The 16,563-nt window shown below is 39.5% G+C and overlaps 1 protein-coding gene across 4 annotated transcripts in view; it reads left to right on the top strand.

The window, feature by feature from the left end:
• Nucleotides 1–83: 83 nt before the first annotated feature.
• Nucleotides 84–16,563, top strand: part of API5 (apoptosis inhibitor 5) — a 33,657-nt gene continuing 17,177 nt past the window's right edge. For 2 of the 4 annotated variants that reach the window (XM_063727943.1, XM_054523814.2), the window contains exons 1-8: nt 102–325; nt 6,793–6,954; nt 8,981–9,074; nt 9,571–9,636; nt 10,146–10,297; nt 11,592–11,798; nt 14,693–14,797; nt 15,971–16,060. In XM_063727943.1, the coding sequence (XP_063584013.1) occupies nt 257–325; nt 6,793–6,954; nt 8,981–9,074; nt 9,571–9,636; nt 10,146–10,297; nt 11,592–11,798; nt 14,693–14,797; nt 15,971–16,060 (945 nt within the window). In that variant the 5' untranslated portion in view covers nt 102–256. 4 annotated transcript variants of the gene reach the window in all.

Here is a 16,563-nt window from a genome sequence, read left to right as displayed (position 1 = left end):
CTTTTTGCTCCTCCAAGTTGTAGAGGGCGACAAAAACCGCGGAGGCGCATTGGAGTCTACTGAAGGCCGCTCCCGACGCGCGCGTCTTTACGTAGACGTCGGGGGCGGAGCCGCGCTGTGCGCGGTGACTGGCGGCTGCACTGGCGGCAGCTGGAGGTGTAATAGTGCGGGTAGTGGGTTTGGAGAAGTTCCGAGGTGGCGGTGGCGCCGGTCAGGACAAGGATAGCGGAAGCGGGCCCTGGGCTTGTCGCTCACCATGCCGACGGTGGAGGAGCTTTACCGCAATTATGGCATCCTGGCCGATGCCACGGAGCAAGTGGGCCAGGTGAGTGAGTCCCCGGGCGGCCTGCAGGGCCCGGCGCTCCGCGGCCTTTCGAAAGCGCTGCCCGCCGCGCTCCCCGGACCGGGCGGAGGCTGCGGCTTCATCCTCCCGGGGGCTCCTAGCCTCCTCAGGCCGTCTCGTCGGGGTGGGCCTCTCTGGGAGTGTAGACTCTGGCTTCACCAGGGAGACCGCAGTCCCCAGGGTTCCAGGCTTCCCTGCCTCCCTCGCCCAGGCTTTTCTCACCGTGGCGTAACCTAACTCAGCCCGTTCAGGCTCACGTTAATTCTCTTCACGAGCTTTTATCTACAGGATTCTCTTAAGCTTTTCTCCTTTTCGGTGGCGCTCAGTGCTTCCAAGATTGGATCGGGAGTTTCTTCATGAGGTCAAGATGTGGTTTTTTTTTTTGGGGGGAGGCAAAATTCTGCTACTAATTGAAGAAGAGTGTTTAGGAGACAGAAGTTTGTGAGAAACAGAAGAGGGACTCTTTGGTCCAGACTTTGATGAGGGCTCACGGTTTCATTTATTCAGTACATTTTTTGAGCGCCGAGCGCTGGAGATACAGATGGAAAGGTCCGCGCTCTCCCAGAATGTACAGTTAGGAGGGAGTGTAGTAAGTGATCAATAAGAAAGATAGGCATTGTGAGGCTCGGCGCGGTGGCTCACGCCTGTAATCCCAGCACTTTGGGAGGCTGAAGCGGGCGGATCACGAGGTCAGGAGTTCGAGACCAGCGTGACCAACATGGTGAAACCCCGTCTCTACTAAAAATACAAAAATTAGCCGGGCGTGGTGGCGCGCGCCTGTAATCCCAGCTACTCAGGAGGCTGAGGTGGGAGGATTGCTTGAACCCGGGAGGCAGAGGTTGCGGTGAGCCGAGATCGCTACACTGCACTTCAGCCTGGGAGACAGAGCAAGACCCCGTCTCAAAAAAAAAAAAAAAAAAGTTTTTTTAAATTTATTCTTTTTAATGAAACATGTTTGAAGAAAATAAAACAGGGCTGGGCGAAGGAGAGTGTGAGAGTGCAGCTCTGAATGGAGTTGTCTGGAAGAGCTCTCTTGCGATGCTTGCCCCCGATACACAGTTTCTCAGCAGTGTTGAATTATCCATACAAGTTATTTGTTCCCTGTATGAGTTTTCAAGTACCGGAGTACATTGAACTTGATAAGTGGTTGAGTATGTGTGTTCTTGGGAAAAGAACCAGGCTCTCCTGGAGGTAACCTTGATCATTGTTTTAGAAATCCCACACCATAGCTTTTCGGTGCTTAGAACTTTGTGATTTTTCTGCTTACGCATCCCTTCTTGGAGAAAGTGGAAGATTCTAGTCTATTAACAGTTGTGGGAGTACCTTTCCCGTCCTCTTTTCTGAACATAATTCAAATAGGACCTTTCTGAGCTGAACGAAAAAAAAATTTCATGTTGGAGATTTATTGTAGCTTAATCTAGAATTGTGAATATACCAGTTTGAAATAGCAAATGCTTTTTTTTTTCCTTCATTCCCTGTCAGTAGGGAATTTCACTTTTATCAGTGAGAAATGTATACGGATGTTCTGCTGTACATGTGGATAGAGTGTGTAGGTCGGTTGTGAAGGAGGAATATTCTGTTCATTAAGAAGATAAAAACTGCTAGGAACGGTGGCTCACGCCTGTAATCCCAATTCTTTAAGGGACCTGGGTGGGCAGATCAGTTGAGGTACAGGAGTTCGAGACCAGCCTGGCCAACATAGTGAACCCCCATCTCTACTAAAAATACAAAAATTAGCCAGGCGGGGTGGCGTGCGCCTGAAGTCCCAGCTATTTGGGGGGCTGAGGCAGGACAATTGCTTGAACCCGGGGGGGGTGGAGGTTCCTGTGAGCTGATATCGGGCCACTGCACTCCAGCCTGGGCAACAGAGCAAGACTCCATCTCAAACAAAAAAATTAAAAAAAAAAAAAAAAGATACAAACTATGTGTGGTCAATCAGTTTGAATTTGTTGTTCCTAAAAAGAACTAGTAGTGAAGATATTCTCAATCGTATAATTTATCTGTGACTTAGTTGGGTAACTTTGTAGCAAATTGTTCTACCTAAGTTTGACTTTGTTGCTTATCAGTAGGGGGGATAGGGTGAAAGCTAGAACAGTGGTTGTGTCAGGAATCCTTCTAAGAAACCTTTGAAACCGTATACATAATGCTGTCCCATCCCCTACTGTAATTTTGAGAGTTGCTTGCATTTCCTTCTCATGTCATCTTTATAAAAACCAGATTGAATTGAGAGTTCTCCCCAAGGGGTCAAAATGTCTTTCACAGCAAAAATTTACTCTTTATTTAGTAAGGGTACTTAAGAGACAAGTCTGTGAAAAACGAAAAAGGATACCTTTGTCTACACTTTAATGAGGACTCCGTGCTTTATTCCGTACATTTCACCTATCATGTACCACACACCCGGCTGGACACTGGAATTTAACACAATTCCCTGTAGGTTATGGGTGATCAATGCGTTTTGTATTGACAACTGTCAAGCAACTATTTAAACAGTATCTCTGCATGATGAGATGTAGTGGTTAGCTCAGGTAGCTCAAATATTGTGAATTTTAGGAGAACCAAAGATAATGCCTACTAATTCTGCTCTGTTGGGTTATACTTCTCCCCTTTTAGATAAAATGCCCAAAATCACGTACTAAAAAAGACAGTAGGTTTTAAGATATTGCTTGTAATTTTAACTAACAGAGGCAAAAGCCAACTTAGTAGAGAGGACACCATTTCACTTGTTTTTAAGGAGAGAAAACCGTGTTCATGTTCTTGATGTAGCAAAGCCTGATTTTCATGTCAACTTATGAGAGATTTATGATCAGTACTAAGTTTCCTGGCAAATACCTGTCTGGATACTTCTGAGACTGCATTCAGGTTTGTCAGTCTTGACTTCCTTCTAACTTTTATTTTGATTGTCAACCTTTACCAGAGAGGTGAGCACTGCAGTTGTTCTGATTGCTGCCACTACAGACTATTCCCTCCCCATTATTGTCAATACTCCTTTCAGAGTAATGCCTTCTAAATATATAAGGGTAAACACAAGCCCTCTGAGGTTTTATTGGCTAATTTCCCCAAAGCAGATCAAATCCTCTTTTTGAACCCCTTGGCACGATGTACTTAATAATACTTCAGACTTGTATTTTATTTTATTTCTTATTTCTGTACTTAAATTATAACGTCTCAAGGGTTAAATCCTTTTATGTATTTATTTATTTATTTATTTATTGCTTCTCTTCTTGCACTGTACCTTGCCCTTCAGTAAGTATTTCTTTTTCGTAGTTGAAGAAATGTATTGAAAGAAGGAACAGAGAAACCATTTACAAAAGAAAAACCATTTACACAGATTATCTCTAATGGATAAAGGGAACTTTATCATACACGCACACATACATACATATATGAGCATGTATATTCTAATAAGCAAACTGCAGATGACAAATTCTAAGTGCAGAATTATTTAATACCTCAAATCTTCCAGTTCTATCATCTTCTCATGTACCCCCATGTTCTGCCTATGCGTTCATCCTGCCTTTCCCCCACTCTGCCTCTGCTACTCCTTCAGGTCTCACTCTTCTCTTGTGTGCTCCTTTACCTTTCTAATCTCCTTTTCCACTGCACTTTGCCCAGGGCTCCTGACTAGCCATAATAGAGCAAGCTGTGGCCCACCATTATTTAAAATTCTGTTTCAAATTATTATGAATTTACTTATTTTAAAATATAGATACTTAATTTTATATTATGTAGTCGAAATCTTAAAAGTTAAAAAATGTATCTGACACCTGTTAAAGGACCACGGCAGTCGGGCTGATTAGATCTATATAATGCTGAAACCCTGATTCCTCCTCTTCTCTCAATCATTGAGTATACTAGCTTTGCAGGGTTGGCGTGTAGGCTTCTTGGACTTTTATTTCATGAAATACCACTCTTGTAGTAGTGTTTTTTGTATGATAAAGCTAAAACCACTGACCAACCAAGTTCGTAATCCCTCAAAAATATGTGGAAATATTTATTTCACTTCTCTGAGCCCTAGTTTCCTCATCTAAAAGATAAGAATAGTAGTAACACCTATTGTGATATAGACAAGGAATCACTCAGTCCCTGGTAGACCTTCAATAAGTATTGTTAATGATTCCTTTTTATTTGATTCCAGATTTAATATTTTTTTCTTGGCAAAAGGAAGTTTTGTTTTAAGCAGGGTTTTTTTTTTTTCATTTAATTTTGGACAGTGTAAGGAGTTTCTTCAAATGGCTTTATAAGTAAGTTTGAGTTACAGAAAATTAGATTTGTGATACCCTGCAAAAAGTAAGAGTGTCAGAACAAACTGATTTTATGAAGCCTGCCTAGAAGTCTGAGGCAAACCACAGGAATGTAAAGTGGTAGAGAAGTCAGCATGATTTCTTTTTTTAATGTTTGCGGTGGAAAGTATGTCATACACCTTTCTTTCTTTCAGACAGGGTCTTGCTGTGTCAGGCTGAAGTGCAATGGCGCGACCACAGCTTACCACAGCCTCTAACTCCTGGGCGCGACCATGGCTTTCCACAGCCTTTATCGCCTGGGCTCGAGTGATTCTCCTGCCTCAGCCTCTCAAGTAGCTGGGACTGCAAGCACACACCACCATGCCTGGCTAATTTTATATTTTTGGGGGAGACGGGGTCTTGATGTGTTTATAATACACTTTTCAGTGATGACTCCTGAAGACTGATATATCTGCATTTCATGAAGAAGCTAACCTTACTCACAGAAATTTCTGTTATTTGGGAGTTGTTCTGTAACTTTGCATCCTGCTTTATCTTTTCACTTAACATAGCATTATCCACAAAAAAGAATCACTGTAAAATAAATTTGGTAATTCTGTAGTTCATTGGATATTTATTGGTCATTCCCCGCTAGATGGCATGAAGTAGGCTCATGTGTCTAAAGCACTTAGAACACTCCTTATACATAATAAATACTATACTGTGTATACATTTGGTCAAGATTACAATTTTTAAGTTGTTTTTCCAGTTACTAAGTTTTATTCATATGTCCAAACAGAATATGTATGTGTAGTCTTTCTGTATTTGTTACTGTTATTTACTGTCTTTATCAGTGTCATTTCATAAAAGGACTGGTTTGGAGGCAAGTACTTAAGGAGGATTGGGAACTTATTGATTCCTCCCATTATGAGTATTTGAGGGAGAGCACTTGTGATTTTTTTTTTAAGGAAACATGAGCTTTGAGTGTATTGTTCCAATAAAAGGTTTAAACATGTGACATTAGAGTCTATCTTAATCCAAAATTGTCTGGCTATATGGAGTGAATTGTCATGGCTTTCATATACTGCTATGAGGTAAAATTAAACTGCACTTCCTAACATTGCTGGAATTGCTAAATTTCTGGAATGGGTTCCCTTCACCTTCTTCAAGGTGCTAATTAGAAACAGGTAAATTTTTGTTTAAGTAAATACAGTGCAATTCTTTGTGAATTCTATGGTATTCATTATGATTTATTTATTTACTTGTTTAAGATAGAGTCTCTCTGTGTCACCCGATCTGGAATGCAGTGGTGCGATCTCAGCTCAATGCAACCTCTGCCTCCTGGGTTCAAGCGTTTCTCCTGCCTCAGCCTCCTGAGTAGCTGGCATTACAAATGTCTGCCACCACGCCCAGCTAATTTTTGTATTTTTAGAGAGAGGGAGTTTCACCATGTTAGGCAGGCTGGTCTGGAACTCCTGACCTCAAGTGATTGCCCACCTCGGCCTCCCAAAGTGCTCAGATTACAGGCATGAGCTACCACACCCAGCCATCATTACAATTGTTTTTTTTGTTTGTTTGTTTTTGGTTTTTTTTGGGTTTTTTTTTTTGTTTTTTTTGGAGACAGAGTCTCACTCTGTCGTCCAGGCTGGAGTGCAGTAGTGTGATCTTGGCTCACTGCAACCTCCGCTTCCCGGTCTCAAGCAATTCTCCTGCCTCAGCCTCCCAAGTAGCCGGGATTACAGGCTCACACCACCACGCCTGGCTGATATTTGTGTTTTAGTAGAGACGGGGTTTAACCATGTTGGCCAAGCTAGTCTTGAACTCCTGACCTCAGGTGATCCACCCACCTCGGCCTCCCAAGGTGCTGGGATTACAGGCGTGAGCCACCGTGCCTGGCCCATTACAAATTTTTTAAGCATGATACAGTCACATGGCCAGAGTTAATAATCACTAGAATGAAGAAGTATTGGTATATTAACAAACACATTTGCTTTTTCTACTTAAAATTAGACTCATCCGTCTCCCCCAACTCAAAAATAAACCAAAGATGGAGGGAGAACGGAATTGGGAAGATAAGTGTCAGTTTAAGCAGTAAACCTCCAAAAATCAGCCTTATTTCTTAGCCTGTGTAAAAATTTAAAGCACACTCTAACATGTTTGTTATGGTCTTTTACTTAGCTTCCCATCCTTCAAAATCATGTGTCTTTCCTGTTTTATTTTTTATTTCAGCATAAAGATGCCTATCAAGTGATATTGGATGGTGTGAAAGGTGGTACTAAGGAAAAACGATTAGCAGCTCAATTTATTCCGAAATTCTTTAAGCATTTTCCAGAATTGGCCGATTCTGCTATCAATGCACAGTTAGACCTCTGTGAGGATGAAGATGTATCTGTAAGTTTATGAATGACACTTTATAGCAATCTTTCAGATGTTTCTGTGTGTGGCTAATACAATTGGAGTAGCAATCTGATATGTCAGAGTACACAATAAAATACTACAGTATGGTCTGGCATGGCATCACACCCAGGCTTAAATTTACATATGATAAAGTGTATTAGCCTTTTTCAACACCTTTAAATTATGAAAAATGCATAGAATCTCAAAATACTTAGTTTCGCTTATCATTTATCAGCTGTTAAAAATGCATTGTGGCTCACATCTTGTTTCATAGATTGTTATTCATTGTGCATATGAAATTAGACTGTTTTTAATCAATTTGTGCTTACTTGGATATTTAAATTATTAAGTGTTATATCATAAAATGTAGTTTCACTACCCTTATATATTTTGCATGGCAGAAAAATGGTCTGTGTAATAAGTGAATAGGATTACTAGATTAAAAAGAAATAGTTTTTGTTTTTTGTTTTTTGGGGGTTTTTTTTTGGAACAGAATTAACTGGTAATATTTCTGGCTGCTGACACAGGTTCCTAAGAATATTCAACCGTTAGCTCTTGTCTTTTCAGATGAAACAGCGAATTGCCAACATTTCATGCAGAATTTGCTGGATATGAACCCTATACTTTTTTTGCTTTTTTAATAGAGACAGGGTCTCACTCTGTTGCCTAGACCGGAGTGCAGTTGCACATCCATAGCTCACTGCAGCCTTGAACTCCTGGGTTCATGCATTCTTTTTCCACTTTAGCCTCCCAAGTAGCACAGGCCACCATTCCCAGCTGATTTTTAATTTTTTTGTAGGGTCTTACCATGTTGTCCAGGCTGGTCTCAAACTCCTGGCCTCAAGCTATCCTCCCACCTTGGCCTTCTGAAGCATTGGGATTACAGGCGTGAGCCACCTCATCTGGCCCCCTGTACATATTTTATGTAAAAATCGAATAAGCCAAGATCAGTATTTGGAATTAAACATGCAGAATATAGCCACAAATGTTGTATTTAGTAGTCAATACTGAAAATTCTAAACAGTTACTAGGTATAACATTGCCACAGTAGCCATTTTTAAGGAATACTATATTATAAGCCCATAGGTAGTAAAAACCTAACAGTTGCATGTAATTAGCATATAAATAGTTGTTTATAATCTCAAATCTGTCTCTTTCAGCGAGACATTGTTAACATCCCTTTTTATATTTTATTCTGTGTAACTTGAATAATAAATTGGAGCAAATTCTCTTTTGTTTTGTTTTTTTATTTTTTGTTTTTTTTGAGAAGGAGCCTCACTCTGTTGGCCAGACTGGAGTACGGTGGTGCGATCTTGGCTCACTGCAACCTCTGCTTCCCTGGTTCAAGCGATTCTTCTGTCTCAGCCTCCCAGGTAGCTGGGACTACAGGTGTGTGCCACCACACCTGGCTAACTTTTGTATTTTTAGTACAGACAGGGTTTCACCATATTGGCAAGGCTGGTCTCAAACTCCTGACCTCATGATCTACCCACCTCAGCCTCCCAAAGTGCTGGGATTACAGGTGCGAGCCACCACGCCCGGCCAATTGGAGCAAATTCTTTTTAAAACTGCTAGAAATCTGCTGTTTTATATTTTTGTGACTCATATGCCCCTAATGATGGCTTCTCTGTGGTTTTAGTTTTCTTAAAAAGTTGAGTTTGCGGCTGGGCATGGTGGCTCATGCCTGTAATCCCAACACTTTGGGAGGCTGAAGTGGGAAGATCACTTGAGCCCAGTAGTTCGAGAACAGCCTGGGCAACATAGGGAAACCCGCCTTTAAAATTAGCCAGGCGTGGAGGCTTGCGTCTGTAGTCCTGGCTACTAGGAAGGCTGAGGCAATAGGCTCTCTTGAGCCTAGAAGGTCAAGGCTACAGTGAGCCATGGTTGCACCACTGCACTCCAACCCGGGCAACAGAGCAATACCTTTTCTTTAAAAAAAAAAAAAAAAAGAAAAGAAAAAGCTGTTTGTTATTTTAAAGGTGATAGTATTTGGTTAATTTTTGTTTGAAATCATGCCCAGATTCGACGTCAAGCAATTAAAGAACTGCCTCAATTTGCCACTGGAGAAAATCTTCCTCGAGTGGCAGATATACTAACGCAACTTTTGCAGACAGGTAAGGGATTTTATTATTACCTTTTTCTCTAAATATATATCTTCTTTCTGAAATGTTGACTCTGTTTTTAGGTTTTAAATGGGGTGCAGGAGAGCTGGAGGTCCTACCTCTGATAGAGATTAAATTTCCTACTTTCATTCAGTAGTTAAAGTGTAATGATTTCTGGTTATCTAATTCCTGGTATTGTTTTGTTTTTAATTCCGTTATGAAGGTGTAATGACTAGATTCTTTTGGGCATTTTGATGTATCATAATTTTTCCCCCAATTTCCTGTAGTTTCATAATTGTAGCATCTTAATAAAAGTTTTTCAGGCATGCCAGATCGGGTTCTCAACTTATAAGGAACATGTATCTTTTTGGTACTTGAGGCAAAGGCTTAAGTTATAAGTTTCCTGTCAATGTAACCTTGAGAAACTAAGTTGAATCAAGTTTGAAACTGAAGCAGATGATATTTTAAATTTGTTTTATATTCATTATGCCACTTTTTCTTTATCCAGATGACTCTGCAGAATTTAACTTAGTGAACAATGCCCTGTTAAGTATATTTAAAATGGATGCAAAAGGTAAGGCCAGTTCTTATTCTGAATTGTGTTTGATGTCTTAACAGAGTCACAAAGTTAGGTGTTACTCATTAAGAATAAACTCTAGGGTTTACCCAGAGTTCTATTTCATAAAAATTCTAAGAATTGTGAAAAAAGTCTCCTTAGGTCAAGATGTTTATGACTAGAAAAACCAGCAGAAATAACTGCAAAAACAGATCACATTTTTCCATTAGAAATCTGTTGGAAGAACTCCCTTTGACACTTTCAAGAAATGCTTCCAAAATACCTGGGTTTTATTATTAGTAATGATAAAAAGGGAAAGTCATGCTCAAGCTGACTATGTCTTCATGAAGAAAGCACTCTTACGATTCAGGCTGTAGAAATTTCAGACTACTTTTAACTAGTAATGAGGATGATATTTGGGAAGTTCATTAACTTATTTGAGAAGAAATACTATAAATTGAGTTAAATGGGAAAACACCATTATACTATAGAATTGACTTGCTACAGGCAACTATTTTGTGTTGCAGGGACTTTAGGTGGGTTGTTCAGCCAAATACTTCAAGGAGAGGACATTGTTAGAGAACGAGCAATTAAATTCCTTTCTACAAAACTTAAGACTTTACCAGATGAAGTCTTAACAAAGGAAGTGGAAGAGCTTATACTAACTGAATCCAAAAAGGTGAGCTTTGGTCTTCATTTGGTGGAAATTCTCTAAAGCAAAAGAGCATACTTGACATTGGCAGTATTCATCAATGTTATGTGTGGCTTGTGTATAAAATGATATATCATATATCCCATTAGAACCACCATAGAACTTCTAAGTTTTTCTTAGATTGAATTTAGCACTTTTGTCAGTGGTAATGATGAATCAGTTTGGTAATTTAAAGGAATCTGATTGCATTTAAACTTTTTGTGGTATTGTCCTTAAAATGTGTGCAACCTCTGCAAATCACCTCCTTCAGGAAACTTTCCCTAAGTCCTACCCCTCCCTTCCATTTTAGGATACTCTCTCATAGTATTCTAAATTATTTCAAAATGAAACATATCACATCAAAATGACCTGTTTTCACCTTAGCCCTTGACACTATCTGCTCTTCAAGGGTGAGACCATGCTTGTCTTTGCTCCCAGCATCTAGCATAGTTGTAGATGCTAAGATTGGCAAGGTGTGTCACAATTAACTTTTCACTCATCTTAATGGGCCAAAGTTTTGGAATAGTTTACTTTTTTAATGTGTTACAGAAGATTCAGCATTTTATCTAAAGCATGTGATCACTGTTATGGTTCAGGCTTTAGAAATTTCAGACTACTACTACCCACTTCCTTATTGATAAGATTATTTTTCAGTGAGAAAAAAGTAGATCTTTAACTGGGAGTATCAGGCTATTTTACCTATGCCCCAGCTTGTAATCTGGTAGAGTATGTCATGATTGTGAGCTCTTTTGGTCCATGAATAGAAAGATTTAGACCCACTGATACAGAAGATTTAACATGAGACTTGTAAGGTGTCCTATTTTGTATACAACAATTACCATATTAATATGAATTACACTGCTTTTAAATATAAGAAACAATCTGATTCAACAGTTTGCTACAGAATTTTTCCAACCATTTTTTAAAGTCACTCCCCTAAATAGCCAATTTTTTAAATATTTTTTTTTCTTAACTGCTCTTCAATGAAATTTTAATGCCATATATACACTATATGTCTGTTTATGGTACTATATCTGTATCTGTGCTTTGTACGTAAAAAAGTAACATTTTCTAAGAACCAATTTTTGCCCCCTTGGAGAACGCATGGCTTAAGCTGAAGCTCAATTGACTGAAGCTAGAAGTTGCCTTTTCATCAGTATTTTGGAAGCGTTAATAACAAACTGACTTTAGTAACTGAAATAAATTAGGTATTCTCTTTCAGTGTTGATCTGTCCCATTCAAATGATGAACATACTCTTATTCTGAATTGTCTCTTTTCCAGGTCCTAGAAGATGTGACTGGTGAAGAATTTGTTCTATTTATGAAGATACTGTCTGGGTTAAAAAGCTTACAGACAGTGAGTGGAAGACAGCAACTTGTAGAGTTGGTGGCTGAACAGGCCGACCTAGAACAGACCTTCAATCCCTCGGATCCTGACTGTGTGGACAGGCTCTTACAGTGCACTCGGCAGGCAGTACCCCTCTTCTCTGTGAGCTCTTTATTTTTACACACCTGGTATTTTGATTACTCTATTAGCTGTATATGTATTTCCATAAATACTCATTTTAACATTCCCCTTAAACCTTTCCAGTAGTGTCCCTTATCTGAAATGCTTGCTTGGAACCAGAAGTGTATTCAGATTTTTGCATATTTGCATTGTGCCTGGTTGAGCATCCCTAATTCAGAAATCCAAAACCTGAAATGCTTTAATGAGCATTTCCTTTGAGCATGATGTTTGAGCATCATATTGGTGCTCAAAAAGTTTTGGATTTTGAAGCATTTCAGATTTGGGATTTTCAGATGAGGGATGCTTGGTCTGTGTTTATGAAGGCCACAGTGGAGTTGGTGAGAACCCAAAGCAGCAAGAAATTTTTTTGAAAGAAAGAATTTTTTTTTTCCTTTGAGACAGAGTCTTGCCCTGTCACTCATGCTGGAGTGCAGTGGCATGATCTTGGCTTACTGCAGCTTCTACCTCCCAGGCTGAAGCCTTCCTTCCGTCTCAGCCTCCCAAGTAGCTGCCACTACAGGCATGCACTATCACACTCAGCTAATTTTTGTTTTTTTTGTAGAGATGGGGCTTCCCCATGTTGCCCAGACTGATCTTGAACTCCTGAGCTCAAGCAATCTGCCCACCTTGGCCTCCCAAAGTGCTGGGATTACAGGTGTGAGCCACCACGAGTGGCCAATAAGTCGTCCTAGAGACATTTTTTAAAAGTCATGAGAATTTTGCATTCTGTCTCGGGCTTTGTGTTTCCTGAGGCCGTGCATCTTCGGGGATATGCATACACTCATTTGAAAAACACAATTGAAAGGAATTATCCTAGAGCAGGCGTGGTGGCCCGTCCCTGTAATCCCAATCCCAGCACTTTGTGAGCCAAGGTGGGAGTATCGCTCGAGGCTGAGTTCAAGACCAGCCTGGGCAACAGAGCAAGACCTTGTCTCTACAGAGAAAATTAAATAATAGAATTATCCCTTTTGAGAAATGTGCAGTCTGAAAATCCAACACTAAAAGATGCCCGCAATTCATTCATTCATTCATTCATTCATTCATTCATTCATTTATTTTTGAGACAGAGTCTCGCTCTGTCCCCCAGGCTGGAGTGCAGTGGCATGATCTTGGCTGACTGCAACCTCCACCTCCCAGGTTCAAGCAATTCTCGTGCCTCAGCTTCCTGAGTAGCTGGGATTACAGGCACGCACCACCACACCCAGCTGATTTTTTGTATTTTTAGTAGGGATGGGGTTTTGCCATGTTGCCCAGGCTGCTCTCGCACTCCTGAGCTCAGACAATCCACCTGCCTCAGCCTCCCAAAGTGCTAGGATTACAGGCATGAGCCACCATGCCTGGCCATGCCCCAAATTTGACCAGAGAATCAAGGAAGAGATCAAAATGTATAGATGTCCCAGTGCTCCAGATGACTTTGCAGTAAAGTATATAAGGGGTCTTCAGAAAGCTCCTGGAAAATGCATATTATGGAAAAAAAAAAAAAAAAAAACCTATGCGTGGATTTCAAAACATTTTTCAACAAAATAAACTTGTACTTATAACATGTCTGAACAGGATATAGTTTGAGGAACTAAGAAGGGTAAGACATCAGTTTGAAAAGAGCGCCTATCAGAGCAACATGAATTCTGCTAAAGTTGAAGCAAGAACAAATATCAAATTTATGGTGAAGCTTGGTGGAAGAATAGTGAAATCATTGATGCTTTATGAAAAGTTTATGGAGACAATGTCCCCAAAGAAATCAACAGTTTACAAATGGATCACTCATTTTAAGAAGGGACAAGACAACGTCAAAGCCCATTGCAGCAGATCAATTCGCGAGGAAAAATTTAATCTTGTTTATGCCCTAAATGAAGAGGACCGATGATTAATAGCAGAAACAATAGCCAACATCATAGATATCTCAGTTGGTTCAGCTTACTCAATTCCGACTGAAAAATTAAAGTTTAACAAACTTCCTACTGATGAGTGTCAAAACTATTGCACCCAGATTAGCTGCAGACAAGAACAGAGCTTTCAATGGAAATTGTAAACAAGTGGGATCAAGATCCTGAGGCATGTCTTTGAAGAATGGGAACAGGAGGTGAAACATGGCTTTAGCAGTGCAATTCTGAAGACAAAGCACAGTCAAAGCTGTGGCTACCAGGAAGTGAAAAGGGCCCAGTCCAAGCAAAAAGAGACCAGTTAAGAGGAAGGGCTATGGCAGTTTTTTGGGATGCTCAAGACATTTTGCTAGTTGACATTCTGGAGGGCTAAAGAATAATGTCTGCTTATTACGAGCTTGTTTTGAGAAAGTTGGCCAAAGATTGAGCAGGAAAATGCCTAGGAAAGCATCGCCAGAGTCCTCCACCGCCACAGTGCTCCTGCTCATTCCTCTCATCAAACAGGGACAATTTTTTAAGAGTTTTGATGAGGAATCATTAGGCATCCACCTTAAAGTCCTTATTTGAGCCCTTCTGATTTCTTTTTGTTGCCTAATCCTAAAAAACATCTTTAAAGGGCACCCACATTTCTTTGGTTAATAGTATAAAAAAGACTGCATTGACATGGTTAAGTTCCCAGGACCCTCAGTTCTTTAGAGATGACTGGTATCATTGCCTGCAAAAGTGTCTTGACCTTGATAGAGCTTATGTTGATAAATAAAGTTTATATTTTTTATTCTTTATCTTTTTATTCCATTTTTCCATGAACTTATTGAAGCCCCTTCGTAGATCACCTATTGAGGTTATATCTGGGGCATGCTGGGGTGTGCACTATATTGTATTTGTAGTCAGAATACTTGATGCTGTAGTGCTCAGCATTTATTGAATGAAATTCTGCTATAATATTTGAGCAAATATTTGTTTTTTGACAATGCATTTTCTTTGGATTTCTTACAGAAAAATGTCCATTCCACAAGGTTTGTGACATATTTCTGTGAGCAGGTTCTCCCTAACCTCGGTACCTTGACTACCCCAGTGGAAGGTCTTGATATACAGTTGGAGGTAAGCAAAAATTTCAGCTTTAGCACTGATAAGGCATTCTTATATTTTAACAAAAATGTAAACCACTAACTTAGATCTGATTTCTAAGGGAGCAGTTTAAATGTCTGGTAATGGCCAGCCAGTAATCTCCCTAGACCAGAATTAATTGCATTAGGACTGCTTCATGGATTCAATTAAAGTTTGCTGCAATGGGAAAGCCTTGCCTGTAGTTTTATTATAGTCAGTCTCTACCTTTGTAGCCTTAATATTTTTAAATAAGGTATTTAATTCATTCATTTCTATCCATAACTGATAGAGCCAATTTTAAACTGGATTAACACAAAATATCCTTTATTCCTTCTTCAATAGAATTCACTACCCCTCCCACCTTTGTATCTCAACTGTAATGTATGTAAACATTTTTTCACAGCAACTGTAATACTTTACATTTGTTTATAATCTCTCCCTACATTTAACCTGATTCACCTCTGTATCCCCAGAATCTGGCACAAAATTTGATTTTGAATCAAGCACCCAATAGTGATTATTGAATTGGACTGAAATATGGAAATGCATGTGCCATTTCCCTCATGGGTCTTTGGGATAGAGAAGAATCTCACTGTGCACTGACAAGGTAGTTTGCTTCAAATGTGCTGAGCTAGGCCCATCAGACTGGGATTGGGAAATGCAGGAATGAACTTTGAGAATAGTGGTCATTACCAATATTTTGAGTAAGTATCCAGAGACTAAATTTAACAGGAAATCAGGCCCACCTTAACCACGAGTAATTAGTTCTTAGCTGTTGAGAGTTCTTACTAAGTGTGTCTTTACAGTTAATATATTTATCATTTTTGCCTTGTAATTAGCACGATCATTAACCTGTAGCAGAAAGTGTCGTATGTATTATTTTCCATACTTCTTCTCACAGATATATTGGAAATCATGAGATCTGGGTTTTAGGGTCTGCCCTGCCACTTACACCCTGTGACTTTGTCGAGTCACATAATCTCTGACGTTTACTTTCCTTCACGGTAAAATGTTGGGCTGCATCTCTAAGGTTTTCTTCCATTTCAAATGTTATGATTCTGTGAAAGCATAATTGAAAATAAAGTCTTAAATCATCATCTAGAATTACTCTCATTTCATAACCTTTGCTTATTCAAAAAAACAGTAATAGTGAATTGTGTGTTTTAGGTATTGAAATTGTTGGCGGAGATGAGTTCATTTTGTGGTGACATGGAAAAACTAGAAACAAATTTAAGGAAACTATTTGATAAGTTATTGGTAAGAACTTTTTCCTTTCCTTATGGGATAGTCAGTATATAGCTCAAAGTCTAATTTAGTATTAATTTCTAGATTACAAGAACCAGTTTTTGAAATTTCAATTAAACAATAATCCTAACAAGTATTGTTAGCGTCTTAGGCCACATGTTGTTGTCTACTTTGTTTTAATCTTGGTGTTTCTTATAATTAGGGAGAAAATAGGCCATCTGATAAAATCATTATCAGCATCACTGAGTGATTTTCTTATTTGATGTATTTGTATAACTAACACAGTGATAAGCATTAGGTCCTTAGCATGAATTGAGTCATCAACATCTGGCGCTCGTCCAGATGTAACTTACTGGGTTGTTATAGCACTGATACTGAATGCCATTGGCAGCACTTTGCTTGTAATGAGTCAGTACTTAAACAATATGGACTGATGTTCAGAAAATCTTTTTGTAGTAAGCATAGTATAGTTGTTAAGAGCATCAGCATTTAATGTCAAATCTAGATTGAATTCT

The sequence above is a fragment of the Pongo abelii genome, chromosome 9, assembly GCF_028885655.2.
Source record: "Pongo abelii isolate AG06213 chromosome 9, NHGRI_mPonAbe1-v2.0_pri, whole genome shotgun sequence".
NCBI lineage: Eukaryota > Metazoa > Chordata > Mammalia > Primates > Hominidae > Pongo > Pongo abelii.
Note: the sequence above shows the minus strand (reverse complement) of the source record. Positions and strands in the feature narration are given on the sequence as shown.